At 52.2% G+C, this 26,364-nt stretch overlaps 1 protein-coding gene and 1 long non-coding RNA gene across 3 annotated transcripts; one reads left to right on the top strand and one right to left on the bottom strand.

Annotated features, from left to right (window-relative positions):
• The first annotated feature begins 1,429 nt into the window (after positions 1 to 1,429).
• On the top strand, positions 1,430 to 24,033 carry TGFB3 (transforming growth factor beta 3). 2 transcript variants are annotated; one of them, XM_027066209.2, is made up of 8 exons: positions 1,432 to 2,400; positions 2,749 to 2,896; positions 10,733 to 10,896; positions 11,202 to 11,331; positions 16,753 to 16,860; positions 19,494 to 19,665; positions 21,767 to 21,920; positions 22,799 to 24,033. In XM_027066209.2, the coding sequence occupies exons 2-8, from the start codon at positions 2,791 to 2,793 to the stop codon at positions 22,955 to 22,957; spliced, it is 993 nt and encodes a 330-aa protein (XP_026922010.1). In that variant the 5' UTR covers positions 1,432 to 2,400; positions 2,749 to 2,790; the 3' UTR covers positions 22,958 to 24,033. The 2 variants fall into 2 exon arrangements, with proteins under 2 accessions (XP_014927046.2, XP_026922010.1); XM_015071560.3 differs by having other exon boundaries at positions 1,430 to 2,896.
• On the bottom strand, positions 8,161 to 10,739 carry LOC128316079 (uncharacterized). The gene is made up of 2 exons (XR_008299541.1): positions 8,648 to 10,739; positions 8,161 to 8,403 (listed from the first exon to the last, which is right to left on the bottom strand). It is a non-coding gene; the product is annotated as an uncharacterized LOC128316079 (long non-coding RNA).
• Positions 24,034 to 26,364: the final 2,331 nt, after the last annotated feature.

Genomic DNA, 26,364 nt, shown 5'->3' with positions numbered 1-26,364 from the left:
TACTCAAATGACAACAATGCCTACCCAAACTAGAGGGGCTGAGTTAACTATCACCTCCGCCACCCATAAGCGTGTGGCCTTTAAAAAAAAAAAAATTGCTCTGTGCCTCAGTTTTCTCAACAGTAGCCTGTCCAGTTTCCTCAACAGTAGACTGCCTCAGTTTCCTCAACAGTAGACTGGAATTCTGTGAACATCCCAGCGGCCTAGGAGCCAGGAGCAGGGAACTGACCTCACAGGAAGGGTCCAGGAAGGCTGGGTGAGGTGGGGTGGGGTGGCTGGAAGCAGCACTGGTTCCCAGGAGTGATCGGGAGGCTGTGTTACTGGGAAGCAACGCGCCTTGCCTTCTCTGAGCTTCTCGTGGGAAAAGACCCAGAAACTTAGTTGGAGAAGAGGAACGAGAGCGAGCGGAGGGAAAACTTCCCCTCACCCATCTGGGAAATGGGCTGGGGCCAACTGCTGACTTTGCGCTCGCTGGCGCGGCTCCCTGCGGAACCCTCGGCGGGGAGGGAGGCTGCGAACATCTGGAGGACATTTCTGCGAGAGCGGCTGCCGAACGGGGCCCGGGGAAGAGAGAGGTGCACTTGTGCGCACGTCGGGCCCAGAGGGAGGCCGTCCCCGCAGGTTCCGGTCCCGCGGCCCTCGCCCTCCCCCGCGGCCCCTTTTCTCCAGCCACCCCCCTCCAGTCCCCCCCCACCCCCGCCCCAGCCCTGCCCGCCGTCCGGGCCCCGGCCCGCCGCGCTCCTTCACTGGCGGCCTCGCCTCGCCAGAGGGCACCCTCGATCTGCCGGAAAACGCCACCATTTTCAATGGCCCTGGAGCATCTCCAAGCTTCAGCCCGCCGCCCGACTCCAGGCTTGTCAGTGAAGAATCGGGGCCAGGATCGCCGCGGAGCTGAGCCCACCTCCAACCCCGCTCCCCGGCCGGGCGTCGCCCCCCACCCCCGAGGGTGGGCACGGCCGCCCCAGAGCGGGCCCCGCGCGCGCCCCTGCCCCAGTCCCTGCCCCTGCCCCTTGTCCCGCCGGGCGCGGGGGCGGCCCGGGGGCCGGGGGGCCCGGGGCCGGAGCGAGAGACGGGCCCCGAGGCGAGAGGACGGACTGACAGCTGGCGAGAGGGCGAAGGAGCTGGGGGAGAAGGAGGGAAGGGATTCGTCGGAGTAACTTTCCAGAAAAACAGTCAACGTGTAGCAGGAGTGACTCCAAGAGGGGAAAAAAAGTTCAGTTACCACGTCGAGCGAGAGGACTCGCAAAGTATTTTTCAAATGGGCTCGGCTTTTCCTGTGCCTGTTTAAAACATTAAAATCGTGCTGCAAAAGAGGCTGCGTGCGCTGGTCCCTCCCTCCCCCACCCGGGCCAGAGACGTCATGGGAGGGAGGTATAAAATTTCAGCAGAGAGAAATAGAGAAAGCAGTGTGTGTGCATGTGTGTGTGAGAGAGGGAGAGGGAGAGGGAGAGGAGCGAGAGGGAGCGAGGGAGAGGGAGAGAGGGAGAGGGAGAAGGAGAGGGAGAAGCAGCAGGGAGAGGAAGGGAGGGAAGCAGAAAGCCAAGGCCAAGGGAATGAGCAGGCGAGGGGAGAGATAGGGGAAGAAGCCTGAGAAAGAAGGAATAACAGCTTTCCGGAGCAGGCGTGCAGTGAACTGGCTTCTATTTTCTCTTTCTTTGCCTTTTTATTTTTTAAAGAGAAGCAGGGAACAGAAGCAATGGCCGAGGGAGAAGACAAGCCGAGGTGCTGGTGACCCTGGGCGTCCAAGTGGATTATTGTTCCTGGGGCCTGTTCTCCCTGCCTTCCAATTGCACATACCCCCACTTCCCAGCCAAGGAAGAGGAGAGGCAGCGTGAACAAAGTCATTTAGAAAGCCCCCGAGGAAGTGTAAACAAAAGAGAAAGCATGAATGGTGTGCCCGAGAGACAAGTGTGTCGGGCTGCCCCCACCTTGAGCTGGGCCAGCGCGGCCCAGCCCTGCCTCTCCCCACCTACTCACTGGTGATCTGACTTTTTTTTTTTTTTGAACAATTTTTTTTTTTCCTTTTCTTTTCCATTCTCTTTTCTTACCCTCCTTCAGGGCAAGGCAAGGATTTTGATTTTGGGACCCAGCCACGGTCCTTCTGCTCCTTCTTTAAAATACCCACTTTCTCCCCATCGCCAAGCGGCATTTGGCAATATCAGATATCCGCTCTATTTATTTTTACCTAAGGAAAAACTCCAGCTCCCTTCCCACTCCCAGCTGCCTCGCCACCCCTCCCAGCCCTCTGCTTGCCCTCCACCTGGCCTGCTGGGAGTCAGAGCCCAGCAGAACCTGTTTAGACACATGGAGAAGAAACCCAGAGCTACAAGGCACACAGTCGGCTTCTTCGCGCTCAGGGTTGCCAGCGCTTCCTGGAAGTCCTGAAGCTCTCGCAGTGCAGTGAGTTCATGCACCTTCTTGCCAAGCCTCAGTCTTCGGGATCTAGGGAGGCCGCCTGGTTTTCCTCCCTCCTTCTGCACGACTGCTGGGGTCTCCTCCTCGCCAGGCCTCGCAGCCCCCCTGGCCTCTCTCCCCAGCTTGCGCATGAAGATGCACTTGCACAGGGCTCTGGTGGTCCTGGCCCTGCTGAACTTTGCCACGGTCAGCCTCTCTCTGTCCACTTGCACCACCTTGGACTTTGGCCACATCAAGAAGAAGAGGGTGGAAGCCATTAGGGGACAGATCTTGAGCAAGCTCAGGCTCACCAGTCCCCCCGAGCCATCGGTGATGACCCACGTCCCCTACCAGGTCCTGGCCCTTTACAACAGCACCCGGGAGCTGCTGGAGGAGATGCAGGGGGAGAGGGAGGACAGCTGCACTCAGGAAAACACCGAGTCGGAGTACTATGCCAAAGAAATCCATAAATTCGACATGATCCAGGGGCTGGCGGAGCACAGTAAGTCCACATTCTCGCTGGGGTGTCTGCTCTAGAGGGTCTGAGCAGGAGTGGGGAGTTCCTCGGGGGGGGGGGGGGCCTAGCGGGGGCCTCACAGCAGGGTGCCCCGGGATCACCCACACCAAGGCTCAGGAGGCGTGATGCACAGTTGGGGCCCGGTGGGTGGCTGGGGAGGGAGACTGGGCCATTGTGGGAAGAGCCGGGGGCTTCTGGGAGGCCAGGCGCCCTGGAGTTGAGTGGCTTGCTGAACTCACATCACATCCTCGACTGATTTTACTTTGGAATTACACCGTGCCGTCCTGTTCACATCTGTGCTCTGGCCCATGTGATGGGATAGGCGACTGCGAGCATACGGATGCCATAGAGGGACAGGGCCGGGTCTCTTGAAAGCCGTTATAGCTCCCTGAGTCTGGAGACCTCGGTCTTCTCCCTTGTTTTCGCCACTCATTGTGACGCGTCTTTGGTTTAGTTTTTCCAGTCCTTGGGAAGAAGGGTACACTTGCCCTAGATTAATGTCTGTCAAGCTTTTTGAAGCCCAGGCAAGATCCAGCTTCTTGCTGTCTAGGCCCTTCGGTCTATGCCACACACATGACCCACGTGAGCTGTGAGCATGGTTGAAAGGCACGCACCTACGTTCACACGTACAAGTGCTTCAGGGTGATGTGTAGTCTGGCTTTGTACAGTAGACAGATTCATGTGCTCAAAATGGGCGTCTTCCAGGCCTGTGGACACGGGGAGAGCAGGGTTGTGGCTCTGGACGTGTACATGATTGCTGGCCGCCCTTTTGTGTCTGCGTGTCACGGGAAGAGTGGGTGGGAGGTGTGGCCGTGGGTGCAGAGGGGACATATGTCTGGGAGTGTGTCCTCCCAGGAGGCTCCCGTCTGTGCTGAGAGGCTGGGAGGCTTCTGGGTGAGACGTCTGCGTGTGTGTGTTTGTACACGTGTGGAAGTCATGTGTGTTTACTGAACGGACCTTTAAAAAACCTCAATACAAGAGAGAGAGATTTGGCAGATGTTGAGAAACTGACAGCCCGAGAAGGAGGAATGTGAGCCGCGCTGGGCCAGGGACCCTGGGAGCAGCTCTGTTTGCTTTTCCTACCAGCAGGTGTCCTCACCACCCGGACTACCTCTTCCAGGCCCACCTGGCAGTGGGGAGTGGGAGTGGGAGGGAGCAGGCGGGGTGAGGGGGGTCAGTGGGGGAACTTGGGAAGTTGAAAGGAACCTGGCTGCAGAGGAGGAAGAGGAGTAGGTGGCTGGTGGGTGGAGCAGCTCCAGCTGAAGGTGCAAAAGGCCCTACTGGGAGCCGGCCCATGCCAGGTCCAGGAGCCTGTGGTTACTGGCGAGGGGTTCCCACTCCCGTTTCCTGTGGCCGCCTGGAGCGCCTTGCCTTAGGATGTGGCTACCGTGCGGGGCGGAAGCCGGAGTAAGAGGCAGGGCTGGTGCATCCTGCCCAGGGTCCTCCCGTGGGTCTGGCTCAGCCTCTGCCAGAGGCCCACGGTTCCCAGAGGCACCAGCTCCTGGATGGCTGAACCCCCAACCCCCTGGGCAACCACCAAGTCCGGAGATAGTGGCCACGAGGGTGGAAAACTGAGGCCTGCAGGAGAGGTCTGAAGGGAGCCCAGGGTGAGAGAGAAGGGCTCGGACCTGACAATCCGGGTCAGGAGGTGGAGTCCCAGGGAGGAGGGATTCTGAGTCACAAGGGCGCATCCAGCCTGGAATCCAGAGCCGAGAATGAATGGGCCAGATGCATGCGAGGGCATATGGGTGCCAGTGGATGTGGATTTTGTACAGAGACTCAGGACACAGGTAGCGAGCAGTCTTGGGGAGAGCGAGGGCAAGGGCCCACGGACGCTGGGCAGCTCGGCCTGCAGCAGCAGAACCCTAGCAGGTAGGGGCGACCCTCGGGCCACAGAGCCTGGTCAGGCTGGGAGCAAGCCCGGCACAGGGAGCAAGATACTATTTGGGATATTGTGGAGGGGCCAGGGCACAGTGGGACACGGGCGATGCCGTGGAGGCTTGCAGGTGCAAACAGGAAGCAGGCCCAGACTCTCTGCAGCTGTTGGAGGTGACACAGAGGCTGAGCAGACACGGCTCGGGCCCGCCCTGCAGCTGGTCAGGTGCCGAGCCAGCCCCAGAGAGGCAGACGCAGAAGGCACACTAATTATAAAGGAGGCAGCGGGGCAGATGCTGAGAAGAAGCAGAAGGCCATCCTCAGAGGCTTGGGGTGAGGGAAGCCCGTCCTGAGCTCATGAGGGCTGTGTCCTAGAGTGGCACTGGGTCCGTGGCGGGACCCTAGCAGGGTCTGGGTGCCAGAGCTTCTGGGGGGAAGTGATGAGATCGCATTCGCTTCCACGTTTCATCATTCCCAGCCTGCTCCTGTACCCAGTGGAGGGGCACTTAGAGGGAAGTGACAGCAGGAGCTGGCCTAAGGACATAGGGGAGCCTGGAGAGCAAAGTATGGCAAGGAATCGTTTCCGGTGTGCAGGAGAAAGGGCACCACGGTGAGCACAGAGGAGAGGGCCCATCTTCTGGCTCTGCCCTGTCAGAGAGGAACCCCGATTCTCTGCCTTACAGATGAGGACACAGAAACGTGCATCAGTTAAGTAATGTGCCTCAAAGAGCAGGGGCTCTAACCTAGACGTTGTTCTGCCTGCAGAATGCATGCTGTTAGGCACTAACCCAAGTGTGTAAAATAAACGTTTTAAGCCCCACCTTTAACCTCAAGGCTCCAATAGCACTTTGATTTACAACATTAGCAAATCACCTATCGGACCAAGCAGGAGCGGGTAGGAGCTCTTTGTAACCCTGGTGGCAGACCGCACAGGGACCACTGGGTGTGTTGTTTCTTAGCTCCGCCTATCGTTATGGCCAGGAGATTGATATCGTCACAGACGTTCTCCCAGATTCAGCGGAAGGGCGTTCTTTATCTAACGAAGAGCCTCAAGCTGGTTAAGCAACCACACCAGATGGCATTAGTCAGGTCACCTCTCTAAGCCTCAGTTTTCTCATCTGTAAAGTCAGAGATCATCTCTAAGCTCTCTCGCAGCTGAAGCAATTTTATGCATACATCTGGGATGATTCAACAGCCTCAGCAGTGAAGGCAAGACTCTGGAAATCCTTTTATAATTCACCAGGAGTTGGCTCTGTGGAGGCTGTCTCTGCCCCACGAGGTGGGGAAAGACACAGGCTTTTCCATTCCTTTGTCATCCTTGTTATCAAGATATCACCAGCATAGGTGTTGTTTTAACTTCTGGCTCGTAATTATCTGTGTCTGGCGGGAGACCCTTGTTTTCATCCAGTAGTGGCTCTAAGATAGCCGGCAAACCCGGAGTTCCTGAGCAAAGAGAAAACTTGATATTTTAGCCTTTCTTTCCTGGATGCTACTTTTGGATTTGGATTTTTTCATTCTGAAAATTAAAAGATATTTTGTATCACAAGAACTCATTTGTGTTAAGGGCCAGTGCCCTCTGCACGCTGGGTCAGTGTTTCTCCTAGAAGGGCTAGGTAAATGTAAAAAATGTGGATTCCCAGGCCCAAGCCCACCCTTACAGAATCAGAATCTGGGCGTGGGGTCCTGGGGAATCTGTATTTCCGAAAAGCACCCCATTGATCCTTAAGCTCACTGAGGCTTAAGACTCAGTGAACTGCAGGGCAAAACCTCTCCTTAAGGAGCTGAAAACACAAGTGCCCAGCTAATACGAAGGATCTGGAAGAAAAGCCAACACCATAACGGAGCACACAGGACACTTGGCCTCGGGGTCGAGGAGAGAATAGGGTGTGCAAGAGGCTGATGGGGCGGGGGGAGCTGAAAGCGCCCACGCCCTGTTAAAAGAGGGTACCCGCTGCTCAGTCCCTGCTGATTTCTGCATTTAGGAATGTGGGTCCAGCTTGCCTCGACCTTGCCGTTAACCCAGAAGAGCAGAAAATCTGGATCTTTTTGTGAAATATACCAACTTGTAACATGGGCTTAACATGTTGATGGGCTTCTGATTCAAAAATTTTTCAAATGATGCATTGGTCCCACTGCATGTCTAATACGTTTAAAGGTTAACCCGTTTAATGGTGAAATCATTGGAGTGTGGTTTCTCATACTTCTAGAACATCTGGAAGCCATGGTACCCTTTGCAGAGCACTATAAACTGTGGCCCTCAACTCTGGCTACACATCAGAATCATCTGGAGATCTTTAAGAAAGAAAGAAAGAAAGAAAGAAGAAAGAAGAAAGAAAAAAGGAAAAGAAAGAAAGAAAGAAAGAGAAAAGAAAAGAAAAGAAAAGAAAAGAAAAGAAAAAAGAAAAGAAAAAAGAAAAGAAAAGAAAAGAAACGGAAAACAACTCCGGACCCACCCACTCCAAGGTAGTCAGCATGTCAGCATCTCTGGCGAGTGGGGCCAGGCATCATGTATTTTCAAGGTTCTCCAGGTGATCCTAACGTGTAGCCAGAAGAAGCTTGGCCACACTGAAATATGCATGCTGTCATTGGAACCTGCAGGGTTTTACATGCAGAAATGATGTATATAAGCAAAGGCACATCTAGGAGCCCCGGTGTCTGAAAACATTTTAAAAGGCATGGTCGAAACACGGTCAGCTGTTTCCACGTTTTTGTGTGAAAACTCTACATGAATATTCTTTGCTTATTTTTCTCTCCTCGTAGGAAAAAAGGGGGGGAAGGGCCTCCACCAATATATGTATTTCTCGCGCAGTGGAAAAAGTTGGTCATAATGTAATTTGAAAGGTGGATCCTCTAGTCCAGCTCCCAATAATACCAGCATCCTGCAGAAGCACGGCTTACCCACAGAACTGAGCGGGGCTTGGCTGTTGCTTAGGCCTAAGTTGGCACTCTGGGCCCACTTCAGGGAAGCCTTCATTTTGTTGGTGAAACTGTGCCTCCACTAGATCTCTCTGGGCCCCCCAACTTCCAGATTCCCCACTTCAATAAAAGAGGTATGGTGCAAAGACCTGGGTTCAAATACCACCTGTGCTACCCGCTAAATTTCCTGACACTCAATTTTCTCATTTGCAATTTTAAAAATTTTGGGGCGCCTGGGTGGCGCAGTCGGTTGGGCGTCCGACTTCAGCCAGGTCACGATCTCGCGGTCTGTGAGTTCGAGCCCCGCGTCAGGCTCTGGGCTGATGGCTCAGAGCCTGGAGCCTGTTTCCGATTCTGTGTCTCCCTCTCTCTCTGCCCCTCCCCCGTTCATGCTCTCTCTCTCTCTCTCTCTGTCCCCAAAATAAATAAACGTTGAAAAAAAAATTATAAAAAAAATAAAAATTTTATTTGAAAGAGAGAGAGAGAGAGAGGGAGACAGGAGGATCCAAAGCGGGCTCTGCTCCGACAGCAGTGAGCCCGACGTGGGGCTCGAACTCATGAACATGAGATCGTGACCCGAACCGAAGTCAGGCGCTCAACCGACTGAGCCACCCAGGTGCCGCTCTCATTTGTAACATGGTCAATTTGACTTCTCGTCCTCCTCGAGGATTGTTCGAGGGTCAGATGAGTTAATAAGAGCTCTGTGCAATGTAAGGTGGTGTTATCACAGTTGATTTACAGTCTCATTCCACAAATTACTTAAAACAGCATCATTCTTCAGTGGGTTTAATTGCCAAGATTATATTTACGTTTTCTTTTCTCTCCTAGGCAGTTCTTTTGTAATCACCAACGATTCTGTCTGAGCTTTACTGATAGGGTCAATTTCCTTGTGTCAACCAAGGAACCACCCCCCCCCCCCCCGCCCCGCCCCAGCATCCGTTCTACCTCTGCTAGAAACCTGTAGATCCCAGTGATAAAAAATGACCCTTCCACCTCCTTCTCGAAATCTCCTTGAAGTTCCCACCAAGAGGAGTCCGTCGTAGGGAACAGATATCTGATTGATGGGCTGGAAGAAGCAAAGGAGGGATGGTTACAAGGGTGTGCTAAAGACCCTCTTAGCTCATCGCTGCCCGCGTGTCCTGGCTTCCTACTGTCTTGACCCCCCTCTGACTCTCCTCACTGGCATGCGCCATCTTCTGTTCCATCTTCTTTTCCACAGCAGTGTGCACGTCGTGTGGACATACGCTTTATGCCCCCTTTCAGCAGCTGCTGGAGGTGCTATTATAACTGAAGCCACACTGATGACAGGTCCTTCAGGAACCAAGCGTGCGAGTACTTGAGAGGGTGGCCAGTCTGAGGAACCTACCCAGGTCCAGAGGGTTTCAAACGGGCAAACTTAAAAATTAAACTGCTCACGCTGGTGCCTCTTTCTGGTTCTATCTGCAATGATTTAGGGAATAGTTGGCAATATTTGTTCTTTCGAAGCCAGTTATTAAGCAGGGCTTCATTAGCCGGCATTCACACATTTGTTTTCCTAACATCTGTTCCATTAATTTTCTAAGAACCAGTGTCAGGCCCACCAGATGGCAATTTCCAGAAACACTCGCTCATCCTTTCCTCAAGATCAGTAGCGCATTTGCTTGTTTCCAAGCCTCTGATCCTTCCCGCCTTGTCCGTGACTTCCTACACCACCCCTCGGGGTGATTATGAGCTCATTCCAGCCATGTCCATTATGTGTGGAATCTGGGTCTATGAGCTTGAATTTCAAGTTCTGGCTATTATTACCGTTTGGGTAGAAAGTTTTTCTCTGGGTGTTAATGCTGCTCCGACCTTGAGGTTGTAAAGCATGCAGGAGAAGAGACAGGATCTTTCTCTTCTCTTCATCTGGCTCCGAGGTGTGGGGAAAGAGCATCTGCTGCCTCGTGTCCTCTGGACAGGGACGGAGAGGCCAGCACGGTGACAAAGGCTGGCAGAGCACGTGCTGTCAAAGTCAGAAATCCTTAGAAAGGAGTCAGTGGGGATGGCCCAGCTCTGAAGAAACATCTGTGGGTCTGTCAGACTTGAGATGTGGGCTCTTTGCCATACCGATGCTGCCTCATTGGGTCTAAAACACAGTGTTAATTAAGTCACTGCACTGCTCTTCTAACACCTTCCATGGCTCCCTACTGCTAACGCGATAAAATCCAGCCTCTCGGGCTGATACTTCAGCCTCCCCAGCCTGCTGTGCTGACCTTGTCTCGCGGGCCCTCCCCTGGCTGCTTCCTCTTACTCGCATCTCCTCCTGTCCCTGCTTCGTTTCCAGCAGTCCTTCCATGGAAAATCCCTTCCTCTCCATCCTCAAACCCTTTCCTCCTGCAGGACCCAGATCACATGGTACCTCTTCCATCGGGTGCTCCCTGCTGTCTCCCTACTCTGGTCCCTCCCAACTCCTGGGCTTCTCCAAAGGCCCTCAACACTTTTCCGCTCATCCCGTTATGTGGGCCCTTGTATTAAGATCCTCCCTCTGCACCCCCCGACATGACTCTCCTTGAAGGCAGGGGCACATCTGTTCAGTTTTGCTTCCCAGTGTCAGCGCTGCGCTTGGCACATAGTATGTGCTCAGTGCACGAGTAATACATGAATGAACGCCCAAAGGAACGAACACATGCATGGGGCAGGTAGCTGTGAGATGGTTAAACCGCCAGGGGGTTTGCTGAGATCTTTTGAGGACGTGTGTTTTCTAAAAGAGTAGCAAAGCAGGCTGGAGAGCCTGCCACAGTTGGGATGTCGAGGCCGTGGGAGGAGTGGCGATTGCCTTTGACTGGCCAGTCATTAGTGCCGGTCCCGGGACTCCCGGGGCTCCTTGCTCCTGACTGGGGCCTTCACCAAGATCTTCCTCCCATCTCCGCCTTCAGGCCTGGGGCCTCACGCCTCTAGGGAGGTCATGGGTGGGACCCTGGCCGCCTGGCGGGTGTCTGTGGGCCGCACACTGCTCCTGCGGGGTCTCACTCACACACTTACGGCACCTCTCCTGCTTGCTTGATCTCCTAGATGAGCTGGCCGTCTGCCCCAAAGGGATCACCTCCAAGGTCTTCCGCTTCAACGTGTCCTCAGTGGAGAAAAATGGAACCAACCTGTTCCGAGCGGAATTCCGGGTCTTGCGGGTGCCCAACCCCAGCTCTAAGCGCAGTGAGCAGAGGATCGAGCTCTTCCAGGTGAGCCCCTCCCAGAACAGAAGCCACACAGACAGGGACAGATGGGGAAAGCCGGCTCCCCTGCCCCTGCAGGCCTCTGCTCTGTGCACCGTTCAGAAGGCCTGGGTGTGAATCCTACCTTCTTGGAGTCTTGCTTTCTGTACGTGCGTCTGTCCCTGAGAGGATTAAGCATTAGCTAAGCGTTTGAAGGAGCTTTCAGGAATTTTCAGTTTCCTGTTACTCCCCTCACGTGCCCCTCTGCATTGTGACATGTGCTGCCGTCCTTGTCCCGGCCTGGGCCGTTTACTCCTTTCTCCGCCCTCCAGATACTCCGGCCCGATGAGCACATCGCCAAACAGCGCTATATCGGTGGCAAAAATCTGCCCACACGGGGCACTGCCGAATGGCTGTCTTTCGACGTCACTGACACCGTGCGGGAATGGCTCTTGCGAAGAGGTAGGTTGACTCTTAGCCTGAGCATTTGGGAAGGATCCCTCAGGTCCCTTGGTCATTTCCGAAACAGAAGGAAGAGGACAAAACCAGAAGAGTCGCAGATCTGGGTTCAAACACTAGCTCTGCCATCGATTCGCTGTGTTCTTCATCTGTTCACGCAACCGATACGAAGAAAATTAAGTGTGGCTTACTGCGGATGCAGCCGGGAACAAGGCCGGTGAGGTCCCTATCCCATCGGGCTTCTTTCCTGGTGGGAGAGACACACACTACACAAGGCAACATATCGATGAATAGGAATCTCAGTGATGAGTAGGATGAAACATAGAGGGCACTGTGGTGATGACAGGGTGCAGTCTGACATGAGATGCTCAGGGAGGGTCTCTGTGACAAGGAGTGTGTGCACCGAGGCCTGAGTGATGAAAAGGTTTCAATAGGGATATGCTGGGCGAAGGAGGTAGTGGGGCTCAGGCCCCCGAGCAGGAGCAGGCTTGGTTTGTTCTGGCAGCACATGGACCGATGTGGCTGGAACGGAGTGAGCTGGGGGGGCCAGAGGTCGCCGGAGCCATTTAATTTGGGACCTGTGAGGCCATGGTCAGGTTTTAGGACTCATTCCACGTGTGGTGAGAAGCCCTGGAGTATTCCAAGCAGGGCTGGGATGTGGACTGAGGTGATTTTATACCTTTTCCATCTTTAAAAGGTCCCTCTGGTTGCCATGAAGTCAAAGGAAGGAGTAGGAAAACCAGTTTGGGGGGTGCCTGGGTGGCTCGGTCAGTTAAGCGGCTGACTTCGGCTCAGGTCGTGATCTCACGGTTCGGTTCGTGAGTTTGAGCCCCGCATCGGGCTCGCTGCTCTCAGCGCAGAGCCTGCTTCAGATCCTCTGTCTCCCTCTCTCTGCCCCTCCCCTCCGCACTTACTCTCTCTCAAAAATAATAAACAAAACGACCATGTAGGGGCCCCTGCAGCAGCCCGGATGAGGGCAAAAGGGGCTTTGGCTAGGGTGGTGGCCGTGGGCGGAACCCCCCGGGTGGCTAACACTTACTGACACGGGGAAGGCGGCGAGAAGAGCAGATACGGGGGCAGGTTCTGCTGGGGCCAACTAAGCTCGAAAAGCGTGGTAGTCATCCAAGGAGAGCTGTCCCATCGCCGTATCAAACTTCACCCATCCCAAATTTCTCACCCACTTGCTGTGTTCCCTCACCTGGAAAATCAGGTACTGGTCCCTTCCCTGCATGCCTCACGGGGCTGTGTTAAGGATACAATGTATTTGAGAGAACCTCATGGCTTTCAACCTGTTACACAAGAGTAAGCTTTTATTAGGTCAGACGAGGACACTGGGGCCCAGAGAGGTTAAGTGACTTGACCAGGGTTATCCAGCCTGGATCAGAACCAGAGTGTCCTGACTGGCAGTTGTGGTGCCTTGTAACATCACGCTGTGCTGTTTCTCCCCTTCTTTACCTGGTGGTACTGTCTGGATGATGGTCAGTGGGGAGCAGGTGCCTACGGCGGGCTCGTCTGTTCCTTCTCCCCCTCTTGCCAAGAGTTTTCTTCCATCATCACTGCCACAGAGGCACAGTCCATCCACATCCTGATGTCCAGAGTCCCTGGAGCTGGTGGGTCCTTCCCTGTCCTTGATGTTTTGGGAAACCAGGGGTTAACGCACTAAGGCTCGGCCTACGTAATGTTGTAAATTAAATAATGGCCCGCAGTTTTGTTTTGTTTTGTTTTAAAGTCAGGAGATTTCACATAAAATCTGGACTTCTGGATTTTCTAGAAAAGTGGGAAGATTTCCTGGTAACGATCCATGGGAGAGTAGTGGCCACCTCTTGAGGTGGGACACACATTCTTCACACCCCTGTAGGCCCTCCGGGTCCCCACCGTTACCCCCCAGAGTGAGGCCGGCAGTGCCCATTAAGCATGATACGCTGGCTAGCTCCGCTCACTTATGTCACCTGCCTGGGCTCTGTAGGCGTCTGAATTTATAGGTCCTCATCGAAGGGGCATCACCTGATGGCTGAGCTGGCTGATTGCGGGCTGGAGGTCCTGCCTCACCCCCAGGGGTGCCTGGGAGCTCCATCCTATCTCCCCTACTGAGCACAAAGCCAGAAGCCTAGGAGCACCCACGGGACAGGGATCTGCCGTGGGCAGCACAGTTGGGAATTCTGACTCAGACGGCACTCCACCTAGAGCCTGACATGGCTGCAGAAAGGAGAGGCCGGGGAAATTAATCTCTTAGCTTCCTTGTCTGATTTTGATCAGCTCCACCTGGATTTCTTTGAAGCCCTGGGCACTTGAAGGAGTTCTTATTTTCCCAGCTGCAGAGCTCAATGAGAAGTTTGCGCGGAGAATGATTTCCATCCTCCTTGAGACATCAAAAAGATAATTTCGTAATAAAACCTGTGGGTCCCCCACCCACCATCCCCACTGCTGCCAATTCTGAGTTTAGTCCTTCATTGGAACCTTCAGTTCCCACTTAGGCAGATGCTTCCCGCCCCTCGTACAGGGGAATCACACACAGACCTTTACTTATGCAGAGCTCAGGAGTCTTTTCAGAGTTCGTGGCCCCAAACGAGGCAGCAGATGGACTCCAAATGGAACAACTGGTGGTGTGGACTGATGAGGAAGCCAAGTCACATATAGGGTCTTGTATTCATTCAGCAAACATCCGAGAGCCTACCGTGTGCTAGGTTCCCAGGCTGCCTTCTAGGTCCCGGAGCCGGCTGGAGCCCTATCCAGAGTTAGGGGCCTGGGTCCTCAGACCCTTGGGCTATTTATTGCTCTACAAGGTCTGCAGTTTCTCCAGGTGCAGAGTCAGGCATCCCCCAGCGGCCCTGTCGGGGAGCACAGCCAGCCTCATTGCTTAGGATGGGGGCTGGGGGGGGGGCGCAGATGCTGGAAGAGCACAGGCATCTTCCTTTGGTAGTCTCTATTGCCCCACTTTTTATCCCTCCTTGTCTCAAACAATTAGGATGGTTCCAGCATCAGGTGATTGAATCTTGGCTCTACTGCTTACTGCTTGGGCATCTTGGGCAAGCCATTTAATTTCTCTAAGCCTCAGGGTCCTCATCTATGTAATGGGGGGTAGTAGTAGTCTCTACTTTGTAGGATTATTTTGAAGTTCTTTTTTTTTAAATTTTTTTTTTTTTTTTTTAGCATTTATTTATTTTTAAGACAGAGAGAGACAGAGCATGAATGGGGGAGGGGCAGAGAGAGAGGGAGACACAGAATCGGAAGCAGGCTCCAGGCTCTGAGCTGTCAGCCCAGAGCCTGACGCGGGGCTCGAACTCACGGACTGCGAGATCGTGACCTGAGCCGAAGTCGGACGCTCAACCCACTGAGCCACCCAGGCACCCCTGTAGGATTATTTTAAACATTGAATGAATTAATGCATGTAAAGTCTTAAAGCAGCGTTTGACATAGAATGCCCAACAAATGTTGGTAATTGTTATCATCACGGTGAGTTTTCTACACAGACAGAGCCTGTTGGCCAAGCCAGGCCACCATCTCTGACACTAAGACCTAACTGTCCCCAGCACATCTGTCTGCACCTTGACTTTCTAATTCACAGAATCACAGAACTCATCCACTCCGGGTCTCTCTTGGCCTTGGCCCCTTCTGAGTACTAGGAAATACACTCTGTAGCCCATTTCAACCTCCCTGGCTCCTTCCCTCAATGGCCTTAAACCAGGAAGAAAACACAGCTACGGCTCCGTCTCTGTTCACTCCCTGTTCTCTGGCTGGGCCTCAGCTTCCTTGTTATGTTAGTCCCATCCCTCCCCACCAGAGCTAACCTTCTGGTATAGAAGTCTTCAAGCTCAGCAAGAGTCAGTATGTCCTAGAGGCTGCCCTGGCTTGGAGCAGGACAGATGAGACTGGGTTCTGGAATTTGTGGAAAAAGGGATCCAAGCCTGCCTAACAGTGACCACAACCTCTGAACTTGGGCCATTCTGTGCATGAGAAGGGTGCTGAGCTGGTTTAGGCTCTGGGGTTTTCCCTAGTGACACCAGATATCAGGAAGACCACAGGTTGGTCCCAAGGCTGGATGCTCACACAGAACTGCTGCCCCCCTACAGCTCGGGATGCAGTAGATCAATCAGCTTGCTGAGATGCTGACCCTGAATGCAGAAGGGTCCATTCCTCATGACCTTTCCTACACCACAGCTTGCTGCTGCCTCCGGGTTAACAGAACTTCCCTAGTTGAGTCTTACCCTGCAGAACTGATATGACACCGATCCTTCCTGGTTTCCCTGCACAGAATTCCTGGATCCAGTTCAAATGCTTTGAACTCTTTTTATTCTTCCTTCCCCCCCCCCCACTTTACCCAACCCCTTTTACTAATTTCCTTGATTCCCCAATTTTAGTAACCAAAACACCTCGATCCCCCAACTAATAAACACCTCGATCTCACAACTAATAGGAGTAAGGGCTACAGCTGGTAGTCTTACACCGAGTTTCAGTCCACAAACCCTGGCACCTCCAGATTTCCTCCTGCTGGTTCTCTCTGAGCTCATATCATCTGGGCCGTTGGCCTTGGCCATTGGCCATCTTCTGTGGCCTGTGCTCTGATTTCACAATTGTCTTCCTGAGCTGTTCGTTTTCCCTCAGCGAGCCATCCACATCTCCAGCTTCGCTGTTAAGTGAACAAGGATTCCCAGAGAAGAAACTTCCAAGTAACTTTGACCCAATTATGTCCTTATCCCTTCAAGAAAATATGGCCAAGGGTAACTGTGATTTTCATCTTATCTCCTCTGGAATCTGCCAGTCCATTTACACCCACAATCATGGCCCTGGTAGAAAGGCTGGCGTCTTCTACCTAGACTGATACCGCTGCTTGTGTGCAGGTGACCTTGCCTCTAGCGTTGCTTCCTGACTTAATCCTATGGCCCAGACTGTCCCATCTTCCTCCCATCTGGTGGACTTTGTGGCCTTTTGAATCACTGCCTCTCTGCTCTAAAGTTCTTTAGCGAGCCTCTTTCCCTGGCCTCTCCTAGTCCCCCTGCCTCTTACTTTATCTTTCCTCAGTAGGTTGGCTCGAATATCCCCTCTTCCAACAAACACCTAGGGGGTGTGATGGCTGTTTTTCTTCCTCTTATGTCCTCATTCTTTTCCCCCCAAGGAGGTGGGTGACAGTTTTTCCCACTACCATCCTTTGAAAATAGATGACCTTGAAAATTCTCCTTCCCATTAATTTCCCTTTATGCCTTTATTTGGTTGTTCATGACATAACAGAAACACGTGCAGTGCGGCAACGCATGTGTGGAGGTCCACTGTAGCTTTCGCAGCACTTTCTGTCCTCGGTGACCCTCGGGATTACTCAGCTCCCGTGACTGCCTATGGGAGCAGAGCCCTGGCCCACAGGCACGGTGATGGGCACACTTCCGCATCACATAAAGAATTTTCTCACCGACTCCGTGTCTTATTTTGCAGAGTCCAACTTAGGTCTGGAAATCAGCATTCACTGTCCGTGTCACACCTTTCAGCCCAATGGAGACATCTTGGAAAACATTCATGAGGTGATGGAAATCAAATTCAAAGGTAACAAAATGGATGTGTATAGTGGGGGTGGGGGCAGTTGATGAGATAGGATAGAACAGGAGACGCCTACCAGGCCCCAAGAGAAGCAACCAAGCTCCCTCACAGAGATGGCCAACTGTTTTGTACTTGAGTAATTCTGCTTTGCCCCAAAGACAACGGGCGTGACTTTCAGTTTATAGATAGAAGATGTTAACATCTGGAAGACGGTATTACATTGGGAAGAGGGGTATAGTCATGGACGCCAACGGGTCCGCCTCTCTGAGTTCAGCCAGTAAAATGGAGCTGAGAATGCTTCTTTCATAGGGTTATCACACAAATTAAACGAGATAGCAAATGTAAAACCCAGGACCGCAAACACTCAACAAATCGCTGTTGTCTTTCCCTTCCCTAAAAGAAATGAACTGTGGTGATCTGACTACTGAACTTTCCAGATGTTACAGAGGCACCCTGATTCCCACCCAGGAGTCATCTGGGTGTGAATGATCGCTTTGGGGCTCAGGGTGTTTGTATTGAGATAGAGAAATAGTTAAGAGTCTTCTGTGGTCTTCCAATATGTTTCTAAGGCGTGCAATCTGTGGACAATCTCTGGATGTCAGCGAAGTTCTCTTTTCCTTTCATAGTCCCATTTTGGATAATTGAGGCTTGCCTGAAGCCAGGTGGTTCCTCAAGGTCAAACCAACCAAGCCAGAGCCTGAGATCAGAGTCTTGTCTGGGAAAAGGTGCAGGCCTCTCTTGGCTCCCAGCCCTGGGCTTTTACCCTTCATGGGCTCTATTTCAGAGCCTACTTTTATTATTTTTTATTTTTTACAGTTTATTTTGAGGTAGGGGGGGGGGCGGACAGAGAGAGAGGGGACAGAGAGAATCCCAAGCAGGCTCCGTGCTCTGCATGGAGTCTGATGCAGGGTTGGATCTCATGACCGGGAGATCATGACCTGAGCTTCTGAAACAAGAGTTGGACTTGTAACCAACTGAGCCGCCCATGTGCCGCAGAAAAGGGAATTTTATTTTTTACTAAAAAAATTTTTTTTTTTATAATTTATCGTTAAGTTAGCTAACGTACAGTGCATAAGGTGCTCTTGCTTCGGGAGTAGATTCCCATGATTCATCGCTTACATACAACAACCCAGTGCCCATCCCAACAAGCACCCTCCTCAAAGCCCATCACCCATTTTCCCCTCTCCCCCATCCCCCTATCCACCTTCAGTTTGTTCTCTGTATTTAAGAGTCTCTTGTGGTTTTCCTCCCTCCCTGTTTGAAACTACTTTTCCCCTTCCCTTCCCCTATGGTCTTCTGTTAAGTTTCTGAAGTTCCACATATGAGTGAAAAGATTCGATCTCTGTCTTTCTCTGATTGACTTACTTCACTTAGCACAATACCCTCCAGTTCCGTCCACGTTGTTGCAAATGGCAGGATTTCATTCTTTCTCGTTGCCAAGTAGTATTCCATTGTACAGATATACCACATCTTCTTTATCCATTCATCACGTGATGGACATTTGGGTCCTTCCATAACTTTGGCTATTGTTGAAAGTGCTGCTATAAACACTGGGGTCCATGTGTCCCTATGGATCAGCACTCCTGTGTCCTTTGGATAAATTCCTAGTAGTGCTATTGCTGGGTCTTGGGGTAGTTCCATTTTTAATTTTTTGAGGAACCTCCACCCTGTTTTCCAGAGCGGCTGCAACCAGTTTGCATTCCCACCAACAGTGCAAGAGGGTTCCCGCTTCTGCACATCCTCGCCAGCATCTGTTGTTTCCTGAGCCATTAATTTTAGCCACTCTGACCGGTGTGAGGTGGTTTCTCAATGTGGAGAAAAGGGAATTTTAGATCCAGGCCTCCCATTCTTCTTATGGTCCTAGTGCCCCTTTGTGGGGTCCAGGGTCCCTTCCGTCACTGTGTAAATTAAGCTCCTCGTGTTCCTGTCCTTGGTGGAGATGAACAGCTGGCAGCTGCCTGTCACAAAATGGATCTCCTTTTAGTTGAGACTAATTCAGTCCTCAGTCTTCTCCTTTTTAGATGAAATAGCAGGTCCCCCCAGCCTGAGAGTTTATTTGCTAATCTGTGTGTCATATACTTCATTATCTCACCTGAGTGTGATAGTGAGCACTCTGTGAAACGACTAGTGCACGTGCAAGTTTAACGATGATTCAGTCTCATTCCTCTGGCTCCCGTTAAAGCTACCTTCAATGGAGACACCTTACCTTATGGGTAGGACTTCTGTCCTGTCTTGACCGATTCAGATGATAAGAGGAAACTCACACCCCAAGATTCTAAGTCTCAGAATCTACACCGACAGCACAAAGCAATGTGTCTGGGATTCTCTATGGAAGCTTCATGGGTCCCTGAGATACCAGGAAGCCTCTTGGAAGGGCTGTCTGCATTCTGAAAGATTTACACACAGGAGTCATCAGGGGATCCGACCACGGGTGTCTCGAGAGTTCCTGCGCGACCAGCCCCTCCGCCCGGTCCTCCCCTTCCTGCAGCTGGATGTTAGCATGAAGCCGTGCTTCTCCCAACACCTTCCGCACAGATTGCACTGCCCCTCCTCCGGGGTGGAGATGGGATGGGGTGAGAACACAGCCTCCACTCTGCCTTCCTTAGACAGGAGACTGTCATCCGGTTTCCCTTCTGCAGGTGTGGACAGTGAGGATGATCATGGCCGTGGGGATCTCGGGCGCCTCAAGAAGCAGAAGGACCACCACAACCCTCACCTCATCCTCATGATGATTCCCCCGCACCGGCTGGACAACCCGGGCCAGGGCGGGCAGAGGAAGAAGCGGGCCCTGGACACCAACTACTGCTTCCGGTGAGCTGGGGCCCTCTCACGACCCGGAACGCCTGAGACGTTTACGGTGCACCTGCTGTGGCTCAGTCCCTAGGCTTAAGCGGTGCTAACCCGGGGGTCCTGGATGCGATTCACAAACCCTCTTACAGAGGTGCTCTTGTTTTTCTGGGAGCCCTACTGTTTCTCCACAGCCCAGCTCTGTGAGGGCCCAGGTGAAGGAAATGAGGAGAGTGTTGTTCAGACAGTTTGGATCGGAGATACCCGGCCGAAGCCTCCCCACAGTTTTCGTGTTTTAAAGGACTTGTAGGGGGTGTTTGTGCATGGTGGAGAGGAGTGGAGAATTTCCCATGCAAGAAGTGCTCCGTTCCCTATGAGCCGCTTAAGGATGCTCCTGGGTGAGGGGAGTAGGGCAGCCTCCCTACAAATTCCGGGGGAATTTGAGCTGGAGAAATTAATGAACTCACTGAGAAGGACTACGTAGCCACTGGGAAGAGAGGAAAAGAAAGAGCCTCTCCTCTGATCTAGTTTAGCTCTTCATTCATAAGGGAGGGGATGATAAAGCACACACAGCAATTACTGAAAGGTAGAAAATGCCCACATCCATGAGAAGGTCTGAAAGATCGAGTGCCTGAAGAATTTGGAGCAAGAAGTTGTGGATGCAGGAAAGGCTTCGGAAGGGTGTGGAATTTGAGCCTCCGTGGGTGAGTGAGGCTTGGACCTGTAGGGATATGGGCGGAGGAAGGAAGGAGCACGCATGGGTCAGTTTGGCTGGAGAGGGGGATGCCTGAATGGAGCTGGGGGAGAATGAATTAGGAAATTTTTCAGATCTACGACCACGTCTTACGAGGAACAGCTGAGTGAACTCAGGCTGTTGAGCTTGAAGGTGTAACAGAAGCAGTGACGTTGCGCCGACTGTCTGAAGGCTGGCGTGTAGATTTGTTCTGTGTGGCTCTTTAATCAGTTAGGAATGGATGCTCTTGGCTGCAAGTAACAGTGGCCGAAACCGCAAAGGATTTCTTGTTCACAATAGGCCCACAGCAGCAGGCTCAGGGCTGGGCTGGCTGCCTAATTATGCCATCAGGAATACGGGCTTTCTCTCTCTGCAGGCCACCACGATTACTATGTTGGTTTGCTTTTCATCTTCTTGTTTATGGTTGCAGTGAGTGCTAAAGCTCCAGGTATCTTGTCCAGGCTCAAGACAAGAAAGAAGGGGGAAGAGGCAGAGCCAGAAGCTCTCCTCTCCCGTCATCCGTGACTGTTATAAAGAATCAAAATGTTTTTGCCAGCATTTGCCCTTACCCTCTGCATACTTCTCCTTATGTCTGATTGGTCATTGCGGGGTCACATGACCACCCCTACCTGCAAGAGAGGCCAGGAAAATGGTGCTCTCGACTCCTGTGATGGGAGGTGGCAAGGGAGAAGGGAGGTAGGGATGGCTACTGAATAGATAACCAAGAGTGGCTGCCATGGTTCACCCTCGGAACCCACAAGAAGCCAGATTTTGGAAGTGGTAAGTTTTGAGTCTCAGCAGACATTGGAGAACAGGCTAGATGCCCACTTGGCAAGGGTTACCGCCAAATGGATTTCTGCAGGGAACAGAATTGAGATGGCCTGATAATCGCACTTGGGGTGAATCATGAGTCTAACGGAAGGATACCCTTCATTTTTATTTGATGGCCCCTGGGTTTAGTCTGAGCAGTCTCAGGTTGTACGGGAGCGGCATGAGCTTAGAGTTCACGTCTGGTTGGGTGCACAGTAGGAAGGGAACAGTGAAACCGACCTCAAGAAAACTGAGCTGGCTAAGAGCATTCAGTGCTTGGCTCCATGCGACGCAATTTAAGGCTCTGCTTTCACCCCTCATGAAAAAGGGGGCAGGTCCCCTTTGGCCTTTTTTCTCTTCCTCGTGCATCATCTGTGTCTGCCTGTTGTGTCCCTGGGACCAAGAAAATGCCTTTATGGTATATACCGCGCAGTGCGCTCGAACCTGCAATTCCATCGAGTAGGACCACCTCTTAGGATGACCTGGAAGGGCTCCGGGCACAAACATGAGGGCCGTTGGTGAAGTTCTTTTATATGGGCGGTTTCCTTTAGGTTGATTGTCTCTAAATGTTTCTCGTTGTAGCAATTTGGAGGAGAACTGCTGTGTGCGCCCTCTCTACATTGACTTCCGACAAGATCTGGGCTGGAAGTGGGTCCACGAACCTAAGGGCTACTATGCCAACTTCTGCTCAGGCCCCTGCCCCTACCTCCGCAGTGCGGACACCACCCACAGCACGGTACGGGGCGGGGCTCATGCCAGGCGGGGCGCTGGGGCGGAGCCGCCCGGCCACTGGGTCGACTGAGTGCGTGAGGGACCGAATGTGGAATGAGCGAATGATGACCCAGGGCGAGTAAAATCCCTTTGTGAAGGTTCTGATCTTGGCACCCTGGCCCGACTCTACTTCGTCACATTATGCCCTTTAAAATGTCTTCCACGGTTTCCACCAGACTTTCAAATTTGTCCTAAGGCTCCTGCCCCATTCTGGAAACTCACGGTCACGCCCCACCCTGTATGTCAAAGATGTCTGCACACAGCTAGCGGGGAGTGTTGGGGGAAAGAGGCTTCTACCGTCCGTTCAAACACTCTGATAATTCCAGCCTCTTGGACGCAGAAAAGTTACTTTGAAAGATAATGCAAAGCACACAGAAGAAGCTAATATGCAACAATGGGACGAGAAAGGGAGAAACTAGCCGCTGGCCTTTCTTTCCCTCAAGGGGAATCAGAGCCAGGGCAGTAATTTGTGGAACGTGTTTCCCGATAGCTCCTGATTACTGCATCCGGTCTGGGGCCCCACGCTCTGGTGCTTACTGAATGGCCCAAAGCAGCGTTTAGTGAGATCACTTCTCACCAAAGTGGCCAGTCGCAGCTAGGAACACCGATACAGGAGCGTTTCTTAACAGCAGAGAAAATCTCATTATCCCGTGAAAGTCGCCCGATAATTGTTACAAGCTTAACCTGATAAGGCTCGAACCGGTACAGACGTTCCCCCAAACCGAAATAGCCTGGCTGGCCAGTCTACCACTCGCCCCGCCTCTGGAGCGGCCCCCAGAACTTGCGGAGGGCTCTCGGCCCGGGGCCTGGCTTGCCAACCTCTAAATGATGTGTCCTCCCCAGGTGCTGGGACTGTACAACACCCTGAATCCCGAAGCCTCTGCCTCACCTTGCTGTGTGCCCCAGGACTTGGAGCCCCTGACCATCCTGTACTATGTCGGGAGGACCCCCAAGGTGGAACAGCTCTCTAACATGGTGGTCAAGTCCTGTAAGTGTAGCTGAGAGCCCGCCTGCGACAGAGAGAGAGAAAGAAAACCGCCACTGCCTGACTGCCTGCTCCTCGGGACACACAAAAGCAACACTCCTCACCTAGAGGCCTGGAGCCCGCAACCTTCAGCTCCAGGCAAATGGCTGAGACGGATGTTCCCTTCTGGGACATTTCTCCTTCTTGCTGGCTCTGAGAATCACTGTGGTAAAGAAAGTGTGGGTTTGGTTAGGGGAAGGCCCAACTCTTCAGAATACACAGATTTTCTGTGACCTAGACAGACGTGGTGGGGACGGAGGAAGAGGGATGGCGAGTCGGCACCTGACACATGGTGTGGCAATGGATCTGGGAAACCCTAGGGAGGAGGAAGGGCAGAGAATGGCCAGGACAGGGCCAGGCTGGAAGACGCTTCTGAGGTCAGATTGGCTCATCGCTGCCCCACATCTGCTCTAGGGAACCTGGATCACTTTAGACAAGGCAAGCATTTTCCTTCAGGCAGGTTACCTAGACAGTGTCCCAGATTTGTAGCTCATACTCCCTGGGATTAAGGATGAATCTGCTTTTTGCAAATGGCACTCTCAACATCAGTCAGCACCGAGGGTCATTACAGGGAGAAAATCCAGGTAATGTCGTTCCCGGGCCATCAACTGGATTGGGCCGTATGGACACGCCGAACTCAGAAGCGGAGGGTGGGATGAACGCTCTCCTGCCCGCCCTCTGGGCCCCTCCTCTCGCCTTCTTCCTCGACCGTATTTCCCCTTGGACATCCGGCTAGACACCGTCCAGGTCAGGGTGCACGTATCTGGATTATGGTCTGTGCAGTCTTGGGGCATTATGGGTTCCCCTCTATCCCCCAAGACCCTGTGTTCATCTGGTGTTCCTGGAAGCAGGTGCTAGAACGGGTGAGGCATGCGGGGAAGCAGCAAATGCGCCACACGACTTGGCCCCAGACACATAGACTGAGGTATAAAGACAAATACAAATATTACTCTCAAAATCTTTGTATAAATAAATATTTTTGGGGAATCTTGGATCATTTCCATCTTCTGGAAGATTGTTTCTAGAACAGTAAAAAGCCTTTTCTAAGGTGGAAGTCTGACTGGATGAATATCCTTAATCACTCTTTTCTTAATTCCCTGTTCATGTCCACTAACTAGAGGGAACGGGAGCCCGGGGCAGGGAATCTCGAGCACACTGCTTAGTGTGAGTCCCCTGGACACCGGTAAACTGCACTGCCTCTGCCATCGGAGGGAGAAGACTCAACTGTTATTGGTGTTCCTTCCTTTCCTTCTCGTGAAGTAGTTTGCTCTCAGACACACACAGAGGCAGTGGCAGTGGCTCAGATGGGCAGAAAGTGTAACTGTGGGCCAAAATCACTTGGGGTGAGCCCTTGTACGTGGAAGTGTGTTGGTCTGTACATTCACTCTCCATGAAGAACATCATCATTTTTGAAAATCTGATCTCACCCGCCACATCAGTGGAGAATGAGAGAAACTGTCTGGCAAATGGCCTAAGAAGACGAGGCTAATTCTGTTATCAGGTTAAGCTCGCCCGGAAACCCTTTACAGACAGAGGGCCTCTTGTTAATGATTTAGGGATGGGAGAGGGCGGGGAAAGAACAATCCCACAGTTCTGTTTCGAGGTCCCAGATCCCAGAGCAATGCAGAATTCCACTGTGGCGTTGACGTCCACCTGAAGCAACCATCTGCAATGAGTGAGGAACCACCTAGCAGCTCCCCAAAAACATGTTCCTCTATTGAAATCACCGTGCCATTGGTGAAAAAGTCTATCTGAAGCTAAAATTTGCAGGTCGAAGGGTCTGTGTGGTATGTATGTGTGTATGGAGATGTATCTTGCTCCTTCTGGAGTTTTCCCGGATTGAACTCCTGACTTTGGTCACTAAGTCTTTCTTTCTCGCTTTGTCCATGCTCAACCAATCCTAAGAGCTTCTCTAAGGCCTTGTCCCCTGCGGTCTTGATCCCGTTGTACTTTGGGGGCTGTGTCCCTGCCCCAAATTCACGGCTCCTGGGATTGTGGTCCATCCTACCCAGGGAAGCTAGTGGGCCTACCATGGGCCATTGCTATCCCAAGCTTCAGAGTCTACTCACTCGTGGCAGCTGTTCTCAAGTTTCAGTGGGCAGGAGAAGCACCCAAGGGTTTACTAAAAATGTGCAACTTCAGGCTGCAGCTCTGGAGGTGTCTTTAGGCCTGGGGGAAGGTCCAGGCTGCCTAAAAGCTCCATTTTGAGCAGCTTATACCTGACATCACTGGTCCTTACTTAAGGCTTAAGGAAGAAAGGAGTACTCTTTCTGACCCTGGAATAAACCTTCCTTCTTATCCAACCTCATAGGACATCACTAAAATGTTGGCCTGTGGCTCATCCTAATGAACTGAGGCAATGAGATATGTTTCTTGAAGTATCCCAAAGAAAACAGAACACACTGTGATTCCAAATGTTCTTTTTATATTAGAGCTCTATTCTTATCTTTACCAGCAGATACAAATATGGACGGGGGTCTGAAGTCCAGTCTCTGCATTCCACATGCCACTTATAGGCACTGCAGAAACTTGAACCATTGTCTGTCTGTCTTAAAAAAAAAACACACACACGCTTGTTTTGGGGGAAGGGAGGTAGGGACACGTGGAAATGACACGGTTGTTGGAGGTGGGGGTGGGGGGGAGCAGATCGTATGATCTGTTTTGTTTATTACCAAGACTTGGACTTGCCACGAGAAGTCCAGTACAGGAGAGATGACGTGAAAAGTACTTGGTTAAGTGAAGGAGAGATCTGGAGTCCGGTCTCACACCGGATAAGCAAGTGGTGAGTGCAGTAAGAAATCAGGTTGAGGACTCAATTCTGACGGTTACCTAGGGCAATTCCAAGCGGTCTAGTAGGTCTCAAAGGTTTTTTGTTTTTTGGTTTTTAAACTGGGCTCATACCCTCTTATCCTCTCCCACAAGATCCATATGCTGAGTCTCCCCAAACATCTCATTTCCTGGTTCTACACATCACTTAGGGAATCATGAAGGAACTTCGATTTGTCTCCCGTTAACCAATTCACAACCAAATTAGCAAACGGTTAAGATGGACCTCAAGCTACTAACCAGAAATCCCATGAATACGTTCTCTCTTCTCCCGCAAAGTGACGGTCTTCATCCCTCACACGCAAACAAGACGCTTCAATGTGCTCAAACCTGTTTTCGTTCGCTAAGAAGTCAATAAAGTCCCTTTTCTCTCTTCCTTGTTGGGTGTCATTCTTCCTTTGGGGTTTCCATGCTGAGTCTACAGCACCCTGTTGTAGAAACCCCAGACTCTGGATCCTCACCCAGTACTCCCCAGGGCAGCTAAGTCAGTCCTTCGGTGGGCTCTGTAGCCCACCTTTCAACCTCTTCTTCCACAGAAGCCAGAGAGAGGGACGGGGAA

Source organism: Acinonyx jubatus, chromosome B3 (assembly GCF_027475565.1).
Source record: "Acinonyx jubatus isolate Ajub_Pintada_27869175 chromosome B3, VMU_Ajub_asm_v1.0, whole genome shotgun sequence".
In the NCBI taxonomy this organism is placed as follows: domain Eukaryota; kingdom Metazoa; phylum Chordata; class Mammalia; order Carnivora; family Felidae; genus Acinonyx; species Acinonyx jubatus.
Note: the sequence above shows the minus strand (reverse complement) of the source record. Positions and strands in the feature narration are given on the sequence as shown.

Coding starts and splice junctions, on each gene's coding strand:
- TGFB3 (XM_015071560.3), top strand. CDS start 2,545: ATGAAGATGCACTTGCACAGGGCTCTGGTGGTCCTGGCCCTGCTGAAC. Junction 2,897..10,732: donor CCAGGGGCTGGCGGAGCACA/GTAAGTCCACAT, acceptor TTGATCTCCTAG/ATGAGCTGGCCGTCTGCCCC. Junction 11,332..16,752: donor GGAATGGCTCTTGCGAAGAG/GTAGGTTGACTC, acceptor CTTATTTTGCAG/AGTCCAACTTAGGTCTGGAA.